The sequence below is a fragment of the Camelus ferus genome, chromosome 19 (assembly GCF_009834535.1).
Source record: "Camelus ferus isolate YT-003-E chromosome 19, BCGSAC_Cfer_1.0, whole genome shotgun sequence".
Taxonomy (NCBI): Eukaryota; Metazoa; Chordata; class Mammalia; order Artiodactyla; family Camelidae; genus Camelus; species Camelus ferus.
Window position 1 is genome coordinate 4,918,099 of NC_045714.1, and position 27,308 is coordinate 4,945,406.

At 38.9% G+C, this 27,308-nt stretch overlaps 2 protein-coding genes across 11 annotated transcripts in view; one reads left to right on the top strand and one right to left on the bottom strand.

The window, feature by feature from the left end:
• The window catches only part of STAU1 (staufen double-stranded RNA binding protein 1), a 49,529-nt gene extending 34,163 nt beyond the window's left edge, over positions 1-15,366 (bottom strand). For 3 of the 10 annotated variants that reach the window (XM_032461340.1, XM_032461341.1, XM_032461339.1), the window contains exons 1-2: positions 15,117-15,334; positions 5,629-5,699 (exon numbers count right to left, since the gene is read on the bottom strand). The gene's annotated coding sequence lies outside the window, so the exon portion shown is untranslated. Of the gene's footprint in view, positions 1-5,628; positions 5,700-15,116 lie in introns of all 10 variants that reach the window. The other 7 variants (XM_032461334.1, XM_032461335.1, XM_032461342.1 and 4 more) reach the window with 6 other exon arrangements.
• LOC116658026 (basic salivary proline-rich protein 4-like) lies at positions 14,079-26,527 on the top strand. The gene is made up of 3 exons (XM_032462329.1): positions 14,079-14,160; positions 14,765-15,493; positions 26,376-26,527. The coding sequence occupies exons 1-3, from the start codon at positions 14,079-14,081 to the stop codon at positions 26,447-26,449; spliced, it is 885 nt and encodes a 294-aa protein (XP_032318220.1). The 3' UTR covers positions 26,450-26,527.
• Positions 26,528-27,308: the final 781 nt, after the last annotated feature.

Below are 27,308 nucleotides of genomic sequence, written 5' to 3' on the forward strand. Positions count from 1 at the left end.
AAGCTGAAAGCAAACTGGGTTCGTAACACCATTAATAGGTGAATGTAAAACACTGTTTCCGTTTTAGGACAATGCACTCAGATTGGCACCCTTAGAGCTTTCCTTTAAGTTGACTGAAGAAAGAGAGGAATTCCTCACTTTTGCTACTTCTTTTCCCTTATAATATAATGATAAAAGATTTATCTTCCTAAGAGGTTTGTTTGAGATGGTCTCATTTATTTACAGAACCCAAACAAGAACTGCTGCAACCACATCAATGCTCATGATTCTGAGAAATTATTTGAATAATACAGAACATTCTACAGTATTTGTACTATTAAAAGTAAAAGTGGAGATGAAGAAAAACAGGAAAAGGTTTCAGACTGGCAATTTTTCTGGTGTGGCTGGTAGGGACAGGGCCTGGGAGCAGAGGAGATTGTTTACTGCATCTTGTAAGTTCCTAAGGCATTACTTCTAAATCCATAAAAAATTCTTCTCAAGTCAAAAATAAGGACAATTCTCCTCATTTTCATGGCCATTCCACAAGGAGCTGAAAACGTTTAAGCAAATCAAAAGTACTCAAAAATAATCAGTAAGCAACAAACAATAGAAAAAGCGAACCAAAGCAGAGACAAGCAAACTAACAAACTAGAAGTTCTATTACAGAGTAATTGTTACTTTAATTTTTAAAAAAAGTCTCAAAATGATTTTAAATTAAAGCTGGACCTCTAGAAAGAGAAGAATGACCAGAGCAATTAAGATACTTGGGGAGTCCTGGCACATTCTCTCTTGCTGAGAGCAAAAAGGACTACAATACTCAAAACAAAAACAAAAAACCTCAGCTAAAACATGACTTTGGGTAATACAGGCATAAACACTGCCTTATACAACAGAGTTCCCCAACTGCAGTTGTTCCTTGTTTACTTTTGGAATCAGAACAAAGTCACAGCGAAGATCCACTGAAGAGCTAGATAATGGTCTTAGCAGACAAGTTGCCAGTGTCAAGAAACAAGTCCTGAACTTTTTAGAAGGCAGCTACGACCTTCACCGTTCTTATTTCATTCAGCTGCCAAAACATAAGTATTTCTCTCTCACTCTTCCCCTTCCTTCTCTTATTCACTTTCTCCCTCTCTTTCTAAACTCTGTTTTGAGGGCATTTTTCTACTCCTCCCATTCCTCCTAAAAAATTTAGTGTACTCACAACTTCACAACACCAACCACAGGTCACAAGTCAAAACATAAGCCAAAAGCACAGTGTTTGCCCCAGAGTCTACCTGCATCCCCAAAGGAGCAACCCAACTCTGCCCCGGGTGGCTCTGAAAGCCTTACACTGAATGAATGAACTAAATTGAGAAAAGGCGGGGCCCAAAGGGATCTTTTTTGGCTAATGTTCTCTACAGCAGGCCGACTGCCAGCATTTCAAGTCAAAGACATAAATTCATAGGTTTTCCAGACGTTGAGAAAGTGAACAAACAGGCTTTTAATTAAGACTGCCCCAAAAATGTTAACCTCAAGTACACCTGGAGAAATTACATCTTTATGACAATTGGTTGAAACAAGTAGTTCAAAACTCCAAAAAATTTTTAAAGGCTGCGTATTTTACAAATTTTTAATTTCCAATATGACCAATAAAAATTCAACAAAAACAGCACTCATTTTTAGCCATCTACTAATTTAACATTTCTATGTGTCTTTAAGTCCAAAAAGAAACTCTAAAGTAGTGGTTCTAAACAGGGGGCAATTTTGTTCCCCAAGACATGTTACAATGTCTGGATACATTACTTTGTTGTCACAACTGGGGGACTGGGAGAACCTACTGGTTATCTAGTGGATGGAGGGGGGCAAGGATGCTATTTTGAGTACATATATACAAATCCACAGTATATAATCTTAATAATGTATTAAGCAGCCTATATTCTCAGACAGGAAAAGAAAATCCCCTTTTCATCTCAAAAGGCACTAAAAAATTGATGCTAATATTTTATCCAAACAGATGTTACTCCCCCAAGAGAAGCCAGGCAACAACCATAGTTGTGAGTGGGGGGAAATATATGGTTTACCCACATAATTCAAAGAACAAATAAAGCTTTTCACCACTGCTATTTATATATTTCATAAAAGCATTCAGGGGAATTATGGAATTTCAGAGAAACCACTTTTGTATAAATTTAGAACCTGCTGCTCAATAGCACTCCATCCTGAGATTAAATCCTTAAATGAAAACTGGACTTTTCCTTTAAATCTGTCTTTAATAATTGTTTTCCATCAGATGAATTAGGGACCCAAGAGAGATTAAAATGCTTTATTGAGAATCTTCTTACAGAACAATTTTTCACACACAGCAAAATTAGGTTAAAAAGTTTGAAACACAAAGACTTCAGTTTTCCCTGGCACTGTAAACACCTCTGACCGCTAAGCCTGTGTTGCACTATTTCCTGGTCTCCTGCCTCCATCACAGACGAGAGCCTTTAATCTCCTAGTTTTTACTATTTGAAGAGCTTGAGATACCAACTCAAGAATAAATGTTCAATCTATCCTCAAATCCTAAATTTATGGAGTACATATAAGCACTGTAACACTACATGAGAAGCGATATGAGTTAAGGGTACCTCTTTTTAAAAGATTCCTTGTTCCAAGACCCCCCAGGTCCTAACTTTGGCTTGGTGACACAAAAGTCTTCTCACAAAAATAGTCTCACCGTAGCTGGCAGCTTCCATTTTCCAAGTGTCAAGTACTTTTTAATGCATTGTGGGAAAGGGGAATATGGGCACATGGATTCTTTAAAAGCATTTTTCAAAATTATACATGACGTGCTAAAAAGTGATCAGGCACAAAACACATATTCCTAACTCAGTAGTGAATCTACCAACAATAGGCCATACTGAATGCACAGTCTGAGTGATTTAATACATAAGGCAGATTCTCCTAAAAACAGTTTACAGAGCCATCTGCAACAGTGCTTAGTCCTAATCACTTTCAACTAACACTGTTAAATCATGGCAGTATGAAATACCTACTTTCGCAATTATGGAAAAGCATAATCTTTATTATCCAATTTTTAACCCAATAAATACATGACATAAAGTTTCCAGACTTTTGTGTAATCAAATCATTCCCCTTTGTAATAAATGACATTTCCAAACAAGATGTGGTTTAAAATACAAAAAAGGAAGGAAGGAAGGAAAGAAAGAAAGAAAAAGAAGTCATCCCAATTCCAGACAAGCTTTTAAGATAGCCACAAACATTTCGTTAAATATCTCCCCTTCTCTCCTTCATTACATCTTATGTAATACAAGTACACAAATACAAAAGAATATTCCAATTCCTTGCCATGACAAAGCATTAGCAGTACCAACAGCAAGTTCAGGATATACTCATTCACTATCAACAAAAATTTATTAACCATCTACTACATGTGAACGCTTTTATGGCCAACTGTACATCCTCAAGTGCTAGAATCTACTTGTTAAACTTTTCCTCAAAGACAAGAAGAGATCTCTCAGTGGAAATTTGTTGACAACATAAAAAAGAAGTTAAGGAACAAACCACTTTTCCTATAAAAGCCTTGAAATACACCTAAAATATCCACATCATTCCCTTATATTCAACAGTTCCTTCCAAGATTCTTTTCTGATTCATCTTTCTAGCTACAATGTGGTTATATGTTTTCTGCAAGTAAATTCACTATCCCTCCACCACCCGCCACCACCACACTCCCTACCTCACCTTCCTCTACCAGCACCCCCCATCCCCTGCCCTGGACACCACAATTCACTGACTCCAAACACTATCCATACACCTACATACAGGCAGAGCAACCACAAGTACAGAGACATGGCAATCACTACTGTCCTACATAATAATTTCCAAAATGACGATATCAAGCAAATAATGTCCAAAAGCAGGCCTGTATATCAAACCACACAATGATAAAAGGTTCTTAAAAAGAAAAATGACCAAAATACTTAAAAGGAAAAAAAACCCAAAACTCCACAATGTACTTGATACTCAAGAGAAAGAAAAGGCAAATAGCCATGATGAGGCACAATCACTTGCAAGACAATAAAATCAGCCAAAAATAATGCCTGGAAACAACTCAGACTGTTCAAGACCTTTGCATCCAATACAAGTGACTGAATGTGGCCCAGCTCACATATGGCTCAGTGCCAAGTAGGCAACAGAGGATTTTCTTTCCACACAAATGTAACCACTGGGTGGTCCATTTAAAGAAACACTTCCTAAAACAGAATTCATTATTAATTGTTCATCATAGAAAAACCATACTAAGCGAAAAAAAACTTACCTCTGAAAACTAACAAGCTGTTAAAACTTATTTTCTTTCCTAGGTTTGAAACCTTATCAAGTTACCCTCTTTCCTTCCCTAAGAGAAATTTTAAAAAATAACCAAATGCAAACATTTGTTATTTTTGCAAACAAGAAAGTGTTTTTAAACCGAAATAAGTATCTATTTATGATTTGTTGGAGTTTTAAGAGTAGTACCGTGTGACATATTCTTGAATAAGAAGGGGCTTCATGTCACACAGTTAACTGGCTTTTCCTTTCAGAAAAGGGAAATTTTAGTCTGTAATCATGTGCCATCTACCTAGAAACACAACAGCATTTACTATCATCCTCATGCAAAACAGACAAGTGCCAAGACCTAGTTTCTAAGAAACCAGCCTTGCTGCTAAATAGCAACCAACAATGTTAAATCAGATCAGACTTCTGAACTGTGGCTTTCAGTTCTACTTCTAACTCAGACAGCAGCTATACGTTCAATTCTTGGCAATCCATTGCTCGGTGCCTCGGTTTCCCCCAAAGCACTCTGTTACAAGCTATTTGACAAAGCTTCAGTTGTAGGAATCGGAGAACCAACAAAGAATCCTGAGGCATGGTAACAGTTACTCTGTTCTTTGAAAAGAAAAGCATTATACAAATTCAGTGCAATGAGTGCATATCCATTCCAAGCTTTGTGTAACTTCTCTAAATTCCTCATGCATCAATTTCCTCATTCCCAAAGAAAGTGGGTTTAATTTGTCTACCAATTACTACCTCAGAAATATGGTATGATGATGTACTTTCAGCTCTTAGAGGGCAAGAACTAAAAACACAAAGCAGTGTCAATGCTTGTAGTGTGTTTTGCAGTGTCCTGATAAAGGACTGTAAAATCCTAAACACTCTTATAGTCAGACTTCTTTGGTCTAGACGATCACAGGCAGCCAGCGGTAAACAGAACTTTATTCATAACCCTATCTCATGACAGAAAACAACGCTGAATTATTTCCACAAGTTGGAAAACCAAGCTTAACATAAATAATCTGAGGAATTAAAGGCAAACTACAAAAGTTTCTATGACCAAGATGCTACTGAGTTATGTTTAACAACGATCTCAGATGTCAATTTTCATGCCTGTATATTTAAAGTATAGGGTGGTGTTGGCTAGGTTTTACATCCTTGTCAACAATTTTCCCTGTATTTACTTCCTAATTAAATTCCAAAAGGAAAAAGAAATCAAACTGCATAAAATTTCTTCTGTTTCTCTAATATTATGGCCAGAAAAAAAGTCATTTTCCATGCAGACCACTGAAGAATTCAAAAATATTACAGATTATGAACAGGCCTGAAATTATAGAGCCAAATGACGTGTACCTTAAAAACAAGTGCTCCAGGAACAACGTTGTTTTGGTTCAGTTCTTAGAGGTTACGTAGTTGGGAAACTCCTGGAAAATAAGAAACAACAGTAATTTACTAGAGTAGATCTTTTTCTGAAAATAAAGATACATATTGCTAAAGTTTTGGGGAAACCTAAAATTTACAAGTATATAAGTTTCAGGGTGAGGATATAACTCAGCGGCAGGGTGCATGCTTAGCATGCACGAGGTCCTGGTTGGAGTCCCCCAGTACTTCCAGTCAATCAATCAATCAATCAATCAATCAAGCTAATTATCCCCCCTCCAAAAATAAAAAATAAAAAACACAGTTATCTAAAAAACTAAAACAAAAACAAGTAGGGAAGTTTCTTAAAGCATGATGTCATGGCTTGAAGCAGCACACTGTAGTCTACAAAAGACACAACTGTCCTAGGAACTGGGTAAAGAGTACTTTGCAGAGACATGAACATAAGAGACAGTAGAAATTTCCTTTATAAGTCTAATTACTTCCTGCTAAGAGAGCTGTGAATACTCTGGAATTAAATTTTAAAAAAGGAACTGGACAGCTAATATTGTCCAATCACACAAACCTGTTTTTTTTTTTTTAAGACAGCCTGTATACAAGCCTGATTTTTAAATTTATAGGTTTCCCCCTCCTTCAACTACTGGCTAAATATTTTATTCACAGACATCCTTACCATACAAATGGTGACAAAAATACAATTACATGGGAAAATTTACAAAAAGGCACTTTGTACATAAATATCCTTATATTAAATTGCAAAATACAAAAAAGTGTATTACCTCTAGTAAATTCAAATCACAATCATTCTTTAGAACGGATTTCAGGTGACATGAGAGTTTAATTTTCAAACTCTTGGGTTTCATTCATCTACAGGCTCCCCCTATTTAAATGGCAGTAGTCAGTAACAAATTGGATTCCTTACCTTGAGATCCTTTTTGCATTTTTACAACATAATTTTCCTCATTTCAATTTCACACTGTTACTGTGATTTAATAAACAATAAAAAGTAGCTGTTCACTGTCCAAGTAATTTCAGAAACTGTCCAAATAATTTCAAGAGCTCTAACTGGTCCTACAGTATTTTAACAACCCACGTTCTTCTTTCTGAAAACAGTATACTATACTAACAATTCTCCAGTCTAGAACCCTATTGTTCCACAAGCTCATCCATTCAAAAGATTAGTATGAATGAGAACTGAAAAGGCCTCTGAGCAGCCCAAACAAATGTTTAAGGCCACCTCATAGAGCCCATTCCTTTTACCAGGGGGGGCTTTCCTCAATTCAAGCCCATCTATGCTTAATGATTATGGTAGGCTTGGTTTTCGAGTTTTCCAGCCCAAATCTGAAGTTAAAAAAATTAGAATGGAAAAAAGGAGCTGCCAGAGTCAGACATCATGACAACACTGAGAGACAACTGCCAACAATTTAACAGCAAAGAAAAAAGGGGGAGGAAAGAGAAATACAATGTCTGCAGACACGTGGATTTCTAACATCTCTACACAAATGATATCTGAGATTCATATACACCTTCACACTTCCATGAGCAAACTTTTTTTAATCCGCAACCATTTCCAAAGCCACCATGATGATTACCAGAACATCTATACAGCACTTACTTACTCCAAGCAGCAGGGTTAAGCCCAACTCCCTTTCTTTTCCACTCAAGAAGCATACTAGAACGCAAGGGGGTGAATTAAATTCATCGCTTTATTCACTTAATAAGTAAACATTGAACATCTACTATTTGCAGGCACCATTCTGGGCACTAGAGAGAGAGGAATACACCAATAAGATATAGTCCCTGTCCTCATGGAATTCACATTTATATAGGAATAACCTTGGACCCAATACAAATTTACATAACTAATTCACAGTGGCATTTTAATTAGTAGTAACAAATCATTTATAATACATATCACCTCATAACTAAAGAAGACACAAAAGAACATAAACGGTCCCTTGGCAGCAAGACACTGATTTAGGATAAGGGCAACCAGCTATCACATGGCTACTTGGGTGAAGAAGAGAAAATCCCTCACTGGAAATCCAAGTTTGGGTCCCAACTCTGGTGCTCAGATGAACTACCCTAAGCAAATTACTCTGTAGACTTCAACCTTTTAAATTGGGCTACTACCACCAATTTCATATGATTAATGAACAATAATTACATGATTCCTGGGTGGATCTACTGGAAATGTAGGTGAAACGCTTGTAAACTATAACATGTCACACCAAAGTTAGCTGTTAAACATCACTTTCTTAGGGTACACGGTAACCAATATTATAAAATAATATTAACAAACCATGTTCAAAACGCTTTAAGAAAGAAAAAATGTAGCAAACTTAGAAAGAACCTCACTGCTTCGAAAAAATGCTTTTTACTTTATTCTTTTTTATGTTTGGTGCTTAAATAGATACATTCTCAGTTAACAGGGAAACTACTTCCTTGAAGCAGTCATACTCTAAATGTTACAGACTGTAAAGCTTTGCTCTACTACAAACCAAAAGGAAACGTATCTACCTATGTTTGACCGTCATCTAGGTAAAGGGTCATGGAGCGTCAACGAGCAGGTTAAACTGTGCAACAAAGAACATAAGCCTCCAAGAATAATCAGACTTATCATTACATATAAATTATCTTCTGACAGAGGAAAGGACTGCCTAGCATTTTGTACCAAATCACAATGGCATTAGCAGACAATGGCCTTATTTGTACCAGGGTGGAATCTGCAAGGGTAGAAAATTCATGCTTCAGTTAATTTTGATCTATAGAAAGCATGGACTTCAAAAAAGCAAAAACGGGAGAGAATCAGACAAGATCTAGTTAGATCATAAAGCTCATGCCTGAGGGGAGCTGACAGAGTAACAATTTAACAAGCATTATCTGCTCACTTCATTCCCAGAAAAGACACATTTCCAACACCTTTTTATGATTGAGACACACCTCAGCTGAGGTTAAAAACACAGAATGCAAACTCATAAACTATCTCACGAAAACCCCAAATTCAAAGGCAAATTTAATTTCACTGACCTAGCCTCTTCAGACTAGCCATAAAAGATGACTACTGCCTAAGAGAACCAAAGAGGCTTCTCATTCAAGGAGATCACCCACTCAAAGAAAGTAAAAAAGAAATTGTTTAGGAGGCAGTTCAATACCAAAAAGAAAGTTACATTAAATATTCTGAATACCATTAGCCAGGAAATGAATGTTAGAAATGGCTGGGAAGCAAACAGAGCAACAAAAATTAACTGCAGGCTTAGTTAACTCATTTCCAATAAAGCAGAATATATTTCTAAAGAAATTCATTTTCTTAGCAACAACCTTGTCTATAGTTAATAAATCATTTTTAATAAAATTCATAAAGGATTATAGCAATAATTTAGCAAGAGAACCTCCTTCAACACAAAGTCAAATGAAACATCCTCCTCCCCATTTACTTCTAATCCCCACCTCGAACCTTTGAATCAGCTTAAAAGTTTTAGTTTAATTTGACTGCAGCAATCTATCACCACAAACAAAAGGAACCTGTAAATCTTTAAACTGTTTCAAGGAAGTGACCAATAGCATTAATTAAAAAGACTGAGTATTACTGAACCAGACTTTTTTCCAAATTGATCTACAGTCCTAGTGAACAAAATTCATCCTAACTGCAGTGGGTAGGAGAGTAGGGGAGAAAGAACTGACACATAGAATAAATTATCCTAAACAAAAAGCACCTGAGAATAATTAGAGACAAAGTGTGGTTCAGTGGAAAGACCTCGGGACCCCGCTCTAGTTACCTGGCCTCCTAGATGGGCCTCAGTACCTCAGCTATTACAACCCTTCCTCGCAAAGGCACTGCGGAGTATCAGAAATACAACATAAAGCATCTACTTCAACCTTTAGCACAAAGGAAGAGCTCGATGAACAGCAGCTTTTATATTATTACATAAATTCAACCTGACCTTTGAAATTCCTTTCCTGCATCAAATAACTCTCACCCTGTAATCCTAACCTGGCACATGGTAAGAGCTCAATAAATAGTAGCAAACTTTATTATCCAGCAAATTCACTAATTCTGTCCTCAGTCATATAAACATCTATAAATATAAATTTATAGTTACATACCACTTGTAAAAAACATTTTAAATGAGAATAAAGAACATGCTGACTAAAATCAACCCACACTCACTGGGCAACCAGTTCTAACACTACTTCAAATATAGAGACAATCTGATGAACAACCATTTTCATTTCGGGAAAAGACCCCAGGGCACTTAAATAGATTTTTCTTAGACTTTGCAGTCCAGCAGACATAACAAAAAGCCCCTAGGACAATTATGACCTCTGTCCACAATGATCTGTTTTGCTTCCATTACTGTTATAAACTCACAAAGTCATCACACTTCTCTTCCAAATTAGATTCCAGATTAAACAGAGGCAGATGGGCTACAGATTTAATATTTAGAAGACTAATTTTTAATCACAAGCAAAAATATTCTTGGACAGATTTTTTTTTCTACTTTGGTTTCAGTAAATATACTTCGAGGGAGCCCCCTGAATATACGCCTTCAACAAATAACTGAACATGTGTGATTCCAGAAAATATAATTAAGTCTAAAGAGAATTTGTTTCTTCCTCCACTTATTTGGTGACATAAATCACTTTACATCAACCTCATTCCCTACAATGGAAATGTAAATATTTTTCAAATAACATAAGCTATTTGCAGTAATTTCCCCATTTTACCATTTTTTAAAGTAAATAATTCTCTTTGGTAAGGTTTTTTACAGTTCAGAGCATTAAGCATTAAGTCAACAAAACATCCAAGCCATCATCTGGTGGCACTTGTTAAGATCAACATAGCTACATATTTATAACCCTATTATCTCCTTAGGTTAAAACAAAGGATTTGGTCAACATTATTCAAACTTCGTAATACTTGATTTATAGGTAAGCACATCTTCATGCAAAAGTTCATTAAACAACTTCCTTTAAAAAGCAGAGTTCTGTAATCAAAGCAAAATTAGAAACAAAAATCAACAAAGCTTTTAAAGATCTAGGAATACCTTACAGAACTGTCTCAATTTAAAATTAACTGTGGTAGCTATGCATGCTGTGTGCTGTTTTAATTTACTTAGAAATGTATTGAAAAATAAAATGGATAAATGAATTAAAAGAGATGGACAAATGGAATAGACATGTGATAAAGCAAATATAGTAAAATAATGGCAGAAAGTAGGTGGTAGATACAGGGTGTGCACTGAAATTCTTTAAACTCTATTATATGTGTGAAATCTTTCATAATAAAATGTTGGGGGAAAAAAACTATAGCAACTAACATGTATTCTCATGGTTCAATCTCTAACTTGTACACTATATTTTTTGGAACAGAATAAATGCTTGATTTTGACCAGGTTTTATTTAAGGAACAGCTCATACAAAAAATTACACCAGAAGCATTTTAACCACAAAGGTCTGTCACCAGAAGTTAATTTGAAACAATCTGTTACAGTTCTAGTGTGAAACAAAATCTGTCATAAAATTCTCTAAGCATTTCTGAAGGCCCCAAAACTCTGTTCTGTGAGAAAGCAACTCCAAAAGCTTTCATTTGATGGGGAGGAATCTACATTTCCCCAAATTGAGCAACTGTCATTAAGTATGACATCAAATAAGTATGACATTCAGTTTGGAGGCTCATAAACAAGGCCTCTAGAATTGATTTATGACACCCCATAAAGAGATATCTTTTTCATGAAAGTTTCATCTTTATGCTGGTGAATTTCAATTTTTCTCCATCCATTAAAAGGGCATCGGAGAAAACTGTCCTACAAGCTGAGACCCACTCTGTGCCTCCTATAGTAAATACTGTTGTTGTCTTATTCGGGGAGAGACTCCCGGACGAAGGAACACAGTATAGCCCCATGTTTAATGATTACACATGGACCGTTAATGGGTTAGACTTCAGAATTGGGGACGGGGGTGGGGGAAGTTCCATGAGTCACGTTCACTTCTAAACTTAAGATAATGTGAAGGAGGGAAGGGTATAGCTCAGTGGTAGAGCGTATGCTTAGCATGCACGAGGTCCTGGGTTCAAACCTCAGTACCTCCATTAAAAAGCAAATAAATAAATAAGTAAACCTAATTACCAACCACCCCCCCCAAAAAAACCCCAAAACACACTGACGTGCAAGATACTGTGTTACAAATAGGCTTTCTGGCCCAATCTTAAAAGAAAGCACTCTAATCTGAACAAACTGTTTTTATGGTAACAATTCCAAATACTTAAAAATTTTACATAAAGCCTACTAGGAAGCAACTAAGCATTTTTTAAAATAAAGCACATTTTGTGTCCTTACTTAGATACCAAATTGGGTTTTTCTTCCCCCTAATTTTAAGAGGTATACATATCCCTCCTCATCTCCCAGGTTTTAGTAACTAAAACATAACATACATGTTCACTGTACTTGATCAAGAGCAAAAGTAAACCTACACAACTGAAAACGATGATGCTACAGGTCTAAAAGTTGAAAATTTTTCACTATCAGAAATTTTAAAAATAAATAACGAATATAATTTTTCTGTCAACTTCCATTCTAGGAAAGATCGCCTTTTAGATGATAAAGAAAAACATGAACATGCTGTGAATTCATTCATATTTACTAAATTGGCTTGTAAATATAGCAGACTGGGGAAGGGGCGGTCTTCGGAAAGTAATTCCACAGCAGTTCTGAAATCAAAATCCTTTGCTAATTCTTAACCTAAGGTGATAGCAGTATATTTATACAACTACTGTAAAGAAACTTGGCACGTTTTATTATGAATTATTAACTGTAGTTTAACTTTGACACAAAGTTATTCTCCATTAAAAGTGGTTTAACAGGTAGGGCTCCACCAAAAAACAGGATTAGGGATATCTGTATTTCTGATTGCTTTCAATTATAGTCATTAATAGCTCAAGAATTGTTGCTTTTGCACACAAAGAAGCAAGGCAGTATTTTGGATGACTTTGAGGAGGATAAGGACTGAATCAAGTGCTGCTTGGTTTGGGTTTTTTTTTTCCTGCTATACAGTAATCATGTATATATAAGCAGAGATAAGAAGCATAACAAAATGAGAACTATGATTCCACTAAAAGTAAATTTTATGACCAATTAAGAGTCTGGGGCAATCTGGGGGGAGGGAAATAGCTGAGTGGTGAAGCACAGGCTTAGCATGCACAATGTCCTGGGTTCAACCCCCAGTACCTCCACTAAAATATATAAGAAAAAAAAAAAAGAGTGTGGCAATCTGGTAAAATATGATACTCAGAATTATATGATATTCAGATGGACTATTTCAAAATAACCCAGTTTGGGGGAAGGGGTACTACATGAAAGAAGACTGACCTTGGCTATGAGTTAATAATTATCAAATCTGGGTGACCAAACCATGGGGGTTCTCTATACTATTTGACTGTTGTATGTTTTCCCTAATAAAAAGTTTTTTAAAATTAGATTATTGACTGCAGTGTTAAAACATCATTTCCCTGACACTACAGTAATTTTGATACAGCAGAAGATATGCTTTGTATTCCTTGTACACTTGTTTGCTTAGGTGTTTTTAAAGAGTCATCAAAACAAAGACTAGTGGGGAGGGTATAGCTCAAGTGGTCCCCAGCACCACCTCTAAAATCAAAGAAATAAGCCTAATTACCCCCCAACCCCAAAAAGATTCTAAACTATTTCTTGATGGTAAGACTGTGGCAGAAAATTCTAGGAAAATGGTAAGACTGTGGCAGAAAATTCTAGGAAAATGTCAAAAACAGGGAAGCCACTTTGCATCCCCGTGTGTTATTCACAAATGGGTGTAAATCAAAACAGTTCAAGTTCAGTAAGGAAATTTACTACCTATGATTCAGGAGGATCATTCAGGAGAGCAAACACACAGGCTTACTCTTTTGTAAATCTGAACTTCCATAAGTTGAATTTCCTTAGTGAAGGGTACACCTATACAACTAAGAGCAGAATTAAAAGAAACTCAGTATCCTTAAATAAAGTTGCTGTTTTAAAAATTCCACCTGTCACTAGGATCACTGAAACTGCTCCCTCTTCAATCCAACTGTATTTTTAGTTTTTACTTCAACAAGGAGCAATGTAATCTACATTTGCTAAGCATACTGATTCCTGAAAGCCCAAAATTAACCAAAAATCTGGTCTATTTCCACTACCCTCTAAACAATTAAAGCTACAAGCAGAAGGGAAGAGTGACCTTAAAAACGTCCCCACAGCCAGAGAACAAAAGCAGAACAGACTGAAGCACACATCTTCGCCCGAACAGAAGAAAACTTCCACATAAGCAATACTGCAACACGGACGTGGGGCAAGGGCTTAAAAGGAAAGTCGGCCAACAGGGACGGAGGGGATAAAAGCAAAGCTGCAGTGAAAAAAAGTTAGAAGTTAGAGATGCAGCGCAAGAACGGACAGACATTTTTCAGCTTCGGACACTCGCCTCCAGAGCCTGACACAGAACAAGTGCTCAGGAAAGGTTTGCTAAACTCAAGGAAAGCTTCTGCCAGGAACTTTCCCAGAAATGGAATGACAACAAGAAGCCGGATGACGGCAGAAAAACGGACAGGTTGCTCATACTGAGGGAGCTGGTGAAAATCCTGCAGTTGGCTCAGCGGAGGAGATGGAAATAACAGCATTTATCTTTTACAGACTGCCTACTTACAGAGTGTCCCAATTAAACGTACGCCCCTTTCAGATGTTAACAACCCAAAACAATGTCCGGGCGCTGGCGGTAGGCACGCTGAATATTTCTGCCTCTAAAGAAACCTAAACGGGTAGGTAGGTCAACTTCTGTCCACTCTACCCATTAAGTTATACCTTAATATCACGCTAATAAATTATGCAGACGGTTTATTGGGACACGCTGTGGGTCTGGCACTCTGATAAGCGCTTTACACGCCCCATTTCACTGAACCTTAACAGCCTTAAGAGGCAGGGAAGGCATTAGCCCCTTTTTCCAACCAAGACACAAAGAGTTTAAGCGACTTGCCCAAGGGGACAGAGCTGGGATTTACACCCGCATCGGACACCTGGGCCGCGCTCGTAACCATTACGCTACGAACCCGTCTGAGGAGATTTAGATACTCCGGACCTCAGGGACTTGAAGCGGGGATCCCCCCCACCTCCCGCCCCGGGAATAACTTCGGCATCCCAGCGCGACAGGAGAAATGAGGAAAGGCGGCATGGCACCTGTTTCTGGCTGCAGCAAGGGGTGCTGGGACTGGGGCGCCCTGGGTCCAGGCCGCTAGGCGCCCTGAGGCGGGGGGCACGGGAGAACCCGCCTCCTCCGGGAAGGCCCCGCGGGCGGGAGAGAGGCCCGGGGAAGGAGGCCGGGCGCGCGGGCCCGCCGAGGCCTAAGCCCCACCCGCCGCCCATCTCCCCGAGGCCGCGGGGCCCGCGCGGGCCCCGCCAGGCCCGGCCTGGCCGCCTCACCTGGCTGCTGCCCCGAGCTCGTCCCCCGGCCGGCGGTCCTGGGCGGCGGCGAAGGCGAAGACGACGGCGAGGATGGGAAGGAGGAAGGAAGACAGGAGACGAGGAAGGGACGGCAGGAGGGAAGAGGCGGAGTGGCCGCGGAGGAGGCGGGCGCCGCCGGGCCGGGGGTCAGAGGAAGGGGGAGCCGAGCCAGACGCGGCTGCCGCCGGCGCAAACGCTGAAGAGTCGCTCCGGCGCCTGCAGCCCGGCAGGAAGTGACGGGGGAGGGGCCTGCGCCCGCCCCCGGCCCCCGCCCGCCTCCATGCCGAACCCCACCCCCACCCGCGGCCAGGACCACAAGTCCCGGCGGGTGCTGCGGCCGCGCCTGCGCTCGCAAGGTACGCCGGGAGCCTAGTTGGCAGGCGCCTAGTTCCGCCTGAGCCTCTAGGCCTGCTCTGGGCCCCGGGGGCTGCTGGGAGTTGTAGTTCCTCTGGGAGTGGCAGGCTTTTCGCAGGACTCCAACGGAGGCTGGGTCTTCTTTCCTCCTTCCGCTTCGCTCTTACCTTTTTCCCTTTGCGTGCCTCCTCTTCCTGGGTGTTCGTTACTCTTTCATCTCCTTCCCTCAATTCCTACTTTAGTAAATATTTATGAAACACCTGCTAAGTGCAAAGCACTGCTCGAAGAGCTTAGAATATAGTGGTGCTCAAACAAAAAATCCCTGCCTTCATGGAGCCTACGTTCTAGTGAGAGTAAAACACATAATAAAATCAGTAACTTTTATAGTGAATTAAAAAGGCAAGACATGCAAGATTACTGTTTCTTTATACAGCCCTAGATAAATTAAGTAGTTTTTTGCAGCGCTCTTATATGAGAGGTTCAGGTTTGGAAGTGGGGAATCATGGACCTCTAGAATTACGCTCAGCAAAGAATAACGTACACATTGTGAGAAATCCAGGAAACAGTGAGTGAAGGGACTGCAGGTGTCCAGGCCAGCCTTTCTTGCTCACTCTACGACTACTTAACCCGTTACTTAAAAAAAGTTTATTTTCTCTACCTCTCTCTCAATATCTTTCAATTTAACTATTGCTCAATCTTTCTTGCCAAGGCAATACAGTTTAATTTGCATAAATTCTTGATATGGAATGCCTGTGGCTGAAGGGGCCTCTCCAAACAATGCCGTGGGACCTTGCCCCAGCCACGGAGGGCTCTTTTCTCTGGACCAGGCAAGCCTCCTTACTTTGCCTCTTATAAAATGCAATGAGACTGAATTTTAGGACACCGAAAACAAAGGAATTTCACTGTCCGTGAAATTTAAGTGCCCACCTAAGACAGTACTAAGCAACATTCAGATACTATCCTGCCCTCTGCTAAAGGTGAATTTTTTTCCTTTCTAACTTCCAAGCCATCTAGATTCCATAGCTCACTTCGGTAAAGGAGCAGACACAGGGGTTTCCCTAAGCCTAAAGCTGAGGTCCTCGCACAATTTCTCCAAAGATGTAAAGGTAGAAGGGAATGTTCTGACCCATTTGACTGTTACCCTGGGGACCCAAGTGACGGGCTTATGACTTCTAGTCTCAAATTTCTTCCCTCCTTCTATACATTGAGATGAAGATCCCTCTTTTCCTTTTTTTTTTCCCCCCAACCCAGACTTTGGATTTTATTCTGTGACTTGGGCCTCAACAGAGCTGGGCCTCCATTTCCCTCTTAGTTAAATAGAAACAATAATTTCCTGTTTTACCCCAGGGTCATGAGAATTAGTAGAGCTTCATACCCTGTCTCATCTTCTCCATCTCAAGAGTGACAGGATGCTCCTTAGTGTTGCAAAGTCCTAAGTGTGCTGCTCTGAGCAGCCAAGGCTACTACCTGCTCTCCTTAGTGACTGATCACCCGTCATTCTGGGGATCACTTGTCCTTACAGCACTGCCTCCCCCTCCTTCTCCCTAATACCCCGCAACCACCGATCTTTTTACTGCCTCCTGCAGTTTTGCCTTTTCCAGAATGTCATATTGTTGGAATCATGCAGTTTGTAGCCTTTTCAGATTGGCTTCTTTTACTTAGTAATGTGCACTTAAGTGGCCTGTTTCTTTTAATGGCTTGATAGTTCATTTCTTTCTCTACTTTTTAATAGATACATTAAATAACAAGGAGTATAACCTTTAGCTAAAAATCAACTTCTTATAGGACTTTTATGAGCTTTGCATGTTCCCATTCCTTATTACAAATATACAGAATTTATCTTCTAGGAAGGAACACACAAGATTTCACATAACTTACTTCATGGTTACAAATTCTAACTTCCATCTTCCTCTTTCAAAAAAAAAAATTCCTTTATTTGTCAAGAGTCAAGAAAACTTCTGACCCTTAGAAGAGAATCTGACTGACAGTCTCTAGTTACAAATGAAGAAAAACAAATCTAAGTGACCCCCTCCTGAACCCCAGCCAGCTCACGGCTCACCTATGCCTCAGTTAAATAAAATTCTTTGGTTACACAAGGTGAGAGTTCATAGTTGTTCTCAAAAAAAAAACAGAAGTATTAAATCTTCAGGTGGTTGTTTTACTTTTCTCTCCTTTTCTTTCTTCTATGTTTTTAGCTTTAGTCACTATCATTCTAACCCATACATAATAATCTGGTTTGTGTCATCTCCTTCAAAATGAAGCAGATTTGGCTGCACAGAGCCTGCTGAGTGGGAGTTGTGCCCTACAGATAGGTACTTTTATTTCACCACAGTCCCTAGTTTGCCCTCATTTCTCATGTACTCTCCCATTCCTGTTGATATTTGAGTTTGTAATGCCTGGCCTACAGTGTAACTGCATGAACGGAATGCTGGTCTGTGGAGCAGAAGACTTATCAGAAAGACAATGAAAGAATCTCCAGATGCAATCGTGATAAGCACAGGAAGCAAAGGTACACGGTGTTGTGAGGGCATTATGAAATCCTAGTTTCAGCGTTTAGGGCCAGAGCATCCAGAGCCATGGTAGCTTTAGCAAAGATTGGAAGGGACATGTTGGTGGTACCTAGGCAAAAGCAGTGCAGATGTTCCAAGTAGGAGGGAAAGGATGTACAAAACCCTGTGGTCCAGGTCCCAGTTACTAAGCTACAAAACAAACCACTCCCAAATTTAGTGGCTTAAAACAACAGCAATCATTTTTATTGTCTTTGTAGATCTGTGGGTCTGGAATTCGGAGAGAGTTTGGCTAAGTTTTTCTAACTCTGGGTCTCTAATGTGGAATGGGACCACTGGGGACAGAGCACCAGGGCCTTTCTCTCTCTTCAGGAAGCCTTAGGGCTTTTCCATGTGGCCTCTGAGCGGGCTGCTTTGAACTTCCTCACAGCATGGCAGCCTCTGGGCCATCAACTTGTTTACAATGGCAGCTGGAGGCTTCAAGAGTGAGTATCCCATAGAGATAGACAGAGCTGCATTGCCTAATGTGACCTAGCCTTTGTTGTCATATAGAGCCACATTCACTGTTGTTTACTGGCTACAAGTCTAGATCCAAGAGTAGGGGAATGAGACTCTACCTCCTCATGGGGAAGTGGAAATGGCAGGTCTCCAGTTTAGAGGAAACTCAGGACCAGAGATGCAATGTGTGAGTGAGTAGCATCTGGGAGGTAACTGAAGACTTGGGTGTGGATGTTAATGGATGTTAACACCTGGCAATTATCTCTGCTCCAATCTCATAGCCCCTTAGCAGAACTTTGCACCCTTATAATTATTCGATTATTTGCTGAGTTTGCTCTGTCTGGCTAGGACTATGTGATCAACTTTCATGAGAGCAGGAACTCTTGGACCATGTCTTGGTCACCATGGTATGTATCCCTGACCCTTAACACAGTATCTGGTACACATAAATTTCCGTCAACTACTGAAGAACCACAGCCTCTCTTTCTCTGCTGGAGTCTCTAAAAAACAAGGAACACCTGTAGGACCGAATGCTGTATGTCAAGGTCACCTACAGTATATGTTGCAAGGGGAAACAAGTTGAGAACGACCTGCTAGTCTAGATGAGTAATCCATGGGATTATTTGAGGTAGACCGATCTTCTAGGGCTATTTCAGAAATCTTCAGGGAGCCAACTGTTAGAGGATATGGTGGAAGATCCCATTTACAAAGAAATTTTTAAAATTCCTAGGAATAACTTTCCAATAAAAATGCACAATCTATGTGAAGAAAAAATTTTAATTCCACAGAAAGACACAGAAAAAACTTGAACAAATAGAAATATAAGCTATGTTCTTAGCTAGCAAGAATCCACATCATTAAGCTACCAAACATTTAATGAGATTTAATCAAGACATTTAATGAGATCCCAAGAAAAACAAACAGGATTTTGTTTCGGAACTGGATGAGCCATGTCTAAAATTCTTACGGAAAAATTAACAAGAAAACATTTCTGAAAATGCCTGACCACGTAGTGAACGTATTATAAAGCCTTACTAATTACAACTATTAGGTACTAGCACCTAATTAGTTCCACAAATCAGCGGAAAAGAAAATAAATTCCCAAATAGACCCAAACACATGTAAGCATTTAGTATTAAAGGTGGTATTTCAAATTGGTTAACATGGACTTCATTCAGTAAGTGATTTGGGACAACTAGCCTCTGCAAGAAAAAAACAGAATTAAATCCGTACTTCATCCCTTATACCTGGAAAAATGCAAAAAGGAGCAAAGATTCAAATGGAAAGAAGGAAACCATAAAGGTACCAGAAGAATCCCTGGGAGAATTCTTTTATAACCCTGAAGTGGAGAAGATTCTTTTAACTGTAACACAAAATTCAGAAGCCTTAGAGGAAAAGTTCGATACAGAATCATTTAGCTTCATGAAAATATAAAATATAATCATGGGAAATAAAAAGACAAATGACAAAGTGGAAAAAAATTGCATCTGAATCACAGAAAAGGCAAATTTCATAACACATAAAGAGGACCTAAGAAGTTGGGGGAGGGAAATTAGATGAAGGTGGTCAAAAGGTACAGACTTTCAGTTAATTATAAGATAAGTAAGTATGAGGGATATAATGTACAACATGATAAAGATGGTTAACACTGCTGTACATTATAAATGAAAGTTGTTAAGAGATTAAATCTGAGCCCTCATCACAAAAAAGATTTTTTTTCCTATTTCTTTAATGTATCAATATGAAATGATGGATGCTCACTAAACCTATTGTGGTAATTGCTCCATGATGTCTATGTACGTCAAACCACTATGTTGTACACCTTAAACTTACACAGTGCTCTATGTCAACTATATCTCAATAAGGGGGAAAACAAAAGAGTTTATATGAATAACAAAAAGATTAACAACTCAATAAAAAATGGATAAAGATAGCAGCAAACAGTTCATGGGAAAGGAAAAACAAATTGTTCTTAGAAATAACAATATGAATTCAAGGAAAAACAGATTGTAATAGTAAAAGTTTGGAAATAATATCAATGTCCATCAACCAAAGAGTGGCTAAATGAATTATGACAAATTCATACAATGGAATAATAATCAGCATTTTTTTTAAAAAAAAAAGGAATGAGAAAAGGCACTATAAAGAGAATGAAAAAAGACACAGACTTGGAAGAAAGAATTTGCAAATTACATATCTGATAAAGGATTTGTGTCCAGAGTACACAAGGACACTTAAAACTCAACAATAAGGAAACAAATAACCCAAAGAAAAAAATGGTCATAAGAACTGAATAGACACTTCACCAAAGAAGTTATAGGGATAATGGTGTCAAAAAAACATAGGAAAAGATGTCATTAGGGAAATGCAAATAAAACACACACACACACATACACACACACAAAATGAGATGCCATTACACACCTTACAACACCAAATAGAATGCAGAGCAACAGGAATGCTTATTCATTGCTGACAGGAATGCAAAACTGTACAGCCACTTGGGAAGATAATGTGGCAGTTTCTTATAAAGTTAAACATACACATGCCACACAATCCAACAATCCTAGTCCTAGGTATTTACACAAGTGAATTGAAAATTTATCTTCACATTAAAATCTCACACCGATGTTTTACAGGAGCTTTATTCATAACAGCCTAGCCTCGGAAAACCAAGATGTCCTGCAACAGGTGAACAGATAAACAAAAGGTGGTACATCTACGCAGTGGAACACTACTCAGAAATAACAAGGAAAAGGAGCCAAGTTTGCGGAATAACACAGATGAATCTTGCATCTCTCTAGGTGCAAAAACAAAACCCAGAAGCCTACCTAGTTTTTATTCCATGTTTATGACATTCTGAAAAAAGCAGAATTACAGGGACAGAAGACAGATCAGTGGTTGCGAGGGTTGGGGGAGGGGGAGGTAGTTGACCAAAAGGCTACACAGAAGAATTTTTAGGTATTGTAGGTGACTGATCTGGTCTGCATGCTAACGAAGTGGTAGATACATTACTCTCTATTTTTCAAAACCATTACAGAGTAAACTTTACTGGATGGAAATGTTTAAAAAATCAACAAAGATTCCAAGATGAAATGAAGACTATTAACAAATGAATCTCACTAATGGGGCAGGGGGGAAAAAGGAGCTGACCTAATTAACTTTGGAAAACGGTGCTTTGACTGGAAACTGTAAAGCTAAAGGCAAAAAGAACTGCATGTAAACACTGCACTCTAGTTGGTAAATTTGCTTCTTGCAGGGCTGAGAAATGTAAAAGTATTGTGAATTGAATAAAAACAAAATTACATATCAAAATTTGGGGGATGCAATTAAAGCAATACTTGGAGGGAAATTTGTAGCATTAAAATGCTCACATTAGAAAAACAGAAAAGTCTCAAATCAAGTCTCTTAAGAAACTTTCTTAAGTCTCTACCTTAAGAAACTAGAAAAAGAAGATTAAACCCAAAGCAAGCAGAAGGAAAGAATAAAGAGCAGACATCAATAAAATTTGAAAGCAGAAAAACAGTAGAGAAAATCCATGAAACAAAAAGCTAGTTCTTTTCTTTTACTTTTTTTAGCCAGGGGGAGGTAATTAGGTTTACTTATTTTTTTAATAGAGGCACTGGGGATTGAACCTAGGACCTTACTAAGTGCGTGCTAAGCATGCACTCCACTGCTGAGCTATACCCTCCCCACAAAAAGCTAGTTCTTTGGGTGAAAAAAATCAATAAAATTGATAAATCTTTAGCCAAACTAATCAAGAAAAAACAGCCAGAAATTTTGTGGTAGCTACAGAACACATATGTTTGTTAATGAAGAGACCACCTCTGGATTCCAGAGGTCTGGAATGAGACATAAAAAAAAAAGTGATAACAGTATTTGCCTCTGGAGAGAAGGACTGAATAGCGAGGGATGAAGTGGGAAAAATATTAAAAATACCTTTTAGTATTCTTTAATGTGCATATATAATTACCTACTAAATGTAAATAAAATGCCTTATTTTTTAAAGAAAACATCTTCATTTGGGGGCTGGTACTTTTAAAAAGTATAGTCATTCATTCATTCAATATTTGGTATTTATTATTTCCATGCATTTTTATACTTACACTGCAAATAAAGGCTTCCTAAAATAATATTATCTTGTATATTTTAAAAGTTTAAATAAATGGCATGATACTATTTGAATTCTTGTATGACTTGCTTTTTTCCCCTCAACATTCCATCTTTGGGTAGTTCATCCATATTTAGCTACAGAGCTTTAAAGTAATATATTTAAAATTTTGTTTTGGGGGTGGTAATTACGTTTGTTTATTTATTGTTTTAACAGAAGTACTGGGGATTGAACCCAGGACCTCATGCATGCTAAGCGTGTGCTCTACCACTGAGCCATACCCTCCCCCTACAGAGCTTTAGTTGGTTTACTTTCACTACTGTAGGGAGCATGCCACCAAATGAGCATACCATCTTGTATTTACCCAGGCTTCCACTGAGGGACATTTTGGTTAGTGCCATTTCTTGCTATTGCAAGCACTACTACTGTCAGCAGTCTTTTGTATCTCCTCATACGCTTGGTAGATCTTACGATCCCAGTATTTGTAATTGGCTGTTTCACCAAACATTCCTGAGGTGCCCTTATCAAAGACTATCTTACCTGTTGATTTTTAGAGGTCTATGAACTGTAGATATAACTTACATCCCAGTGTAACTTTATCCCAGTGCACGTAGACTTTGGGAAAGTCGGGGGGGTCACAGTCACTCAATGATTTATTTATTCCATAGAGTCTTAGATATTTACTGAGCATTAACAATGTGCCAGACACTGAGAATACTGAAATGAACAAGACAGGCTCCTGTCCTCATGGAGGTTACGTGAAGAGCTTATCTCTGTTTTTCTCTCTTGGTCTTTTTCTCTTGCCCATTGTCCTAAAAAATTTTCATAGGGTTTTGTTATAGGGATGTTATGGACTCCGGGTGAGTGGTGAGAAGTAGTGATCATGAGTTAGTTAGTTCTAGGTCAACAAAGTGGCCCCTGCTGGCTTAGCTGACCTGGTTAGCTCTCAAATTTAATACCAAGTAACCCAGTGGGAAAAACAAATCCCTCATGATGAGTTTAAACTGATCCTGCAGGAGAATTCATTGCTTAACCCAAGGTTATTTGGAAATAGGAGGGTGTATTTTCATATCATACTGGAGGCAGAAGGCTAAAGGGAATAATTTTCTCTGTAACATTAGAAACATTTTTGGTCAGGCAAAATAACTTTTGGCGTTGTGCAAATTATTTCTCATGAAGAGCACAAGTGCTTTTGTTATATTCAAATATTACCTAGTCTCTAGATAATTTCTGTTCTACTACAATTCTTTAAAATTGAATTTCTTAAATATTATGTGTTCATAGTTTATAGAGTCAAGTAGTTTTAAGAAGCTTATCATGAAAGACAACAGCCCCGCCCACTCACTTTGAACTCTCACAGCTCTTTTGGTTTCTTCCTTCATATTTCTAAATGGATATGCCTGTACAGATAATTCTGGATTCTTCCATTTAGACTTCTTCTGTTGCTTACTATGGTATATGAGAATTTTGTTCTCTTAGTTCTGTTTCCACCCACTCCAACACACAAATTTCCCCTTCTCTCCTCCTTCCAATATGTTTATACCGTAATTCTAGATTCAATCAATATTTACATTATTAAGGCTGTATAAGTAGCATTCACCACTGAGTGTGTAGAGCATTATGGTTAAATTTCATTTCTTACCTAAATTTCTCTCCCTGAAGTTCTTAGTTGCCTTGGTTTTTCATTTTCTTGTGTAACAGGATGTTAATAGGGAACTATTTCAGTCTCAGTTTCAGCGGATGCTTCCCCATTCCAAAGTAAGTTTACCTAGGCGGGACTTGTAAAAGAGGTGATTAAAAACTGGTTACAGCAACTTTATTCATAATTGCCAAAACTTGGAAGCAATCAGGATGTCCTTCAGTAGGTGAAGGGATAAACTGTGGTACCTTCACAAAATGAAATACTATTCCACACTAAAAAGAAATGAGAAATGAGCTATCAAGCCAAGAAAAGACCTAAAGGAAATTTAAATGCATATTACTAAGTGAAAAAAAGCCAATCTGAAAAGGCTACTTACTGTATGATTCCAACTATATGACATTCCAGAAAAGGCAAAAAAAAACTATGGAGACGGTTAGATGAAGGTCAGCGGTCGCCAGGGGCTTCAGGGGAGGGAAGGCTGACTAGGCAGAGCACAGAGGATTTTTAGGACAGTGAAACTATCCTACTTGACACTATAATGGTGGATCCATGTCACTATACATTTGTCCAAACCTATAGAGTATTTATCACCTAGAGTGACCCTTAATGTAAACTATGGACTTTGAGTGACAATGATGGGTCAATACAGGTTCCTGATTGTAACGAATGTACCACTCTCGTGAGGGATAATGATAGTGGAGGCGCCTGTGTATGTGTGGGAGCAGAGCATACGTGGAAAATCTCGGTACCTTCTGCTCAATTTTGCTGTGGATCTAAAACTGCTCTAAAAAACAAAGTAAATTAAATCTACTAAATTAAAAAAAAATGAAAACTGATTTTGTTATCTTTGGTTCCTTTCCTATTCAAGAGCATAAAAGGGCTGAGGCTGAAATTTCCAGAGATTAAAGAATATCTCCCGAGAGAGCTACTGAGGAGATGTGACGATACCTTTGCCCATTTGTGGGACGGGGAGGAGGAGGATGCTTTTTTTTTACTTCAAGCCTAAAGAGAGGCACTTCAGCCAGGCCTCTTGAAGAGCTTGCTGTGTCTCTGGGAGCTCAGGTGACGCAGTAAGTGGTGTCTGACTCACGCCTGAGAGGTGTACATGAAAGGCACTGCGGCTGGCCAGCTGCTTTGATAGTGGCAGAGAGAAGAGGAGGTGGTGTTCAAGGGTGCGTGACAGTGTCCTGAGGACCCGACTGGGCTGTGCTGGGGAAACACTGGCTTGGATCTTGCCTAAGAGGTTTGCCCTGTGGTGTGAGGTGACCCAACAAAAAAGGCTGGATGCCTGGGGGCTGAAGGCAGAATTGTAAGCAGTCATCAAATCAAGGGCTCTTCAGGTTGACCGAGGCCCCACCCATGGGGGGGGATGGGGGTGAGATGGGAGAGGGTGGAGGAGTAACTCTGAAGCAACACAAATGCCAAAAGCATCCTGGAAGAGGTAGAGTCCATTGCGAACACCTGCTGAGGTCGGAGGGTGCCCACACTGCCTCTTTTCTTCTGCCTCCATGGCCCCCCTCTCTCCTGGAGGAACCAGAGGCAGACTCCTGAGTGGAGAAGGCTGGTGGAAGGCCTGGGTGGGGAACTAGAGAAGCCCACTAGGCCTCCCCTTTGCATCTCAGGTGACCAGCCCAAAGCAGCAGAAGGGGAAATGATTTTATTTTAAATAAATTTGTAAGTTTTGACTCATTAGAGTGAATCAAATGAATATGCAACCATTTATGCTCACAAAAATGGCAATTTCATGTGATTCAGCTTAATGGAGAAGAGTGGACTTCTTTTTAAACAAATCTGGGGGGGTGGTAATTAGGTTTATTTATTTAGTTTTAGAAGAACTACTGGGGATTGAACCCAGGACCTCATGCATGCTAAGCCTGTGCTCTACCACTTAAGCTATACTCTCCCCACTAAGAGTGGACTTTTAAATTACTGAACTGAGACTGTTTGGGAGTTTTAAGTGATGGAGAGAGTTTGATGACCTAAGAGTGACTGAAAAAGTCATGAGATTTTCCCTAGACTTCATTCAAGGGTATGAGGGGAGAACTGGCTTCCCAGAGACAATCTGAACATGCAAAGAATAAACTTTGCATCCAGGAATAAATTTGTTTTCTGCCTACACCCCATAGGTCCCATCTGTTCAACAAATTGGCACACTTCGTTTTCTATGTGTTTATCACCAGTCGATCCACAAAATCTCTGACAGGAATAGAAATCTCTCAGCAGATTCCAACACATCAGGTAACCTATCAACTTTTTTTTCTTGGTGACATTCCCCCACTCTACGGTTCTCTTCTCCTGCTCTGACTGCGATTGAGATCCCTCTCTAGATCTGCTGGAAGCTGCTGCACGAGCCCCTCCTTTTGCCTCCTTCCTGGCAAAAGTTTCCATAAATTCCTTTTTCATAGCTTTCTCCCTCATGCTCCATTCACTTTCTGAGAAAGGGGCAAACAAGAGAAAATTATGAGAGCTTACAAATCTGGGAATGTCTACATTCTATCCTCACATTTCATGGATAATTTGGCTGGGTATAGAATTCTAGGATAGAAATCATTGTCCTTCAGAACACAGTTTTTCTTTCTCATACAGGCAGGGTGGGTAGCAAGGGAGAAAATCTGTTTCTTAGTACGTTACACTTAGACGGGAAACCAACTTTTCTCTTACTTCTTCCTTGTCTTTCTCTCTGTTTCTCTTTCTTCTCCTCCCCCTCCTCCTCTACCTCCTCTGCTTCCTCTTTCTCTTTATTCTTCGGGATGGTGATGGGGAAAAATTCTACATTATTGAGCTGTCAAAAAGCACATGACTGTTTTCTTAACATAGATTTGTGTTTAAATAGCAGAAAAGAAATTTGGTACTTACACTTTGTGCTGTGTTTGAATTACTGTCATAGTGAAAACACACATATAATCCTGTGTTGATTTTCTCAGTTAAAAAATTTGCTAGTACCTTGATAAATGACTTTTCTATCATTCCTAATACTACAACTCTTTCCCTTTTTTAAAAAATTGAGGTAAAATTCACATAACACAAAATTAACTGTTTTACAGTGAACAATTCAGTGG

Bases quoted from the DNA above. Each gene is read 5' to 3' on its own strand.
- LOC116658026 (XM_032462329.1), top strand. From the start codon at position 14,079: ATGCAGCGCAAGAACGGACAGACATTTTTCAGCTTCGGACACTCGCCT. The intron at 14,161-14,764 runs GTTTGCTAAACT...GAGGAGATTTAG, and splicing joins AGAACAAGTGCTCAGGAAAG to ATACTCCGGACCTCAGGGAC. The intron at 15,494-26,375 runs GTACGCCGGGAG...TACACCCCATAG, and splicing joins GCCGCGCCTGCGCTCGCAAG to GTCCCATCTGTTCAACAAAT.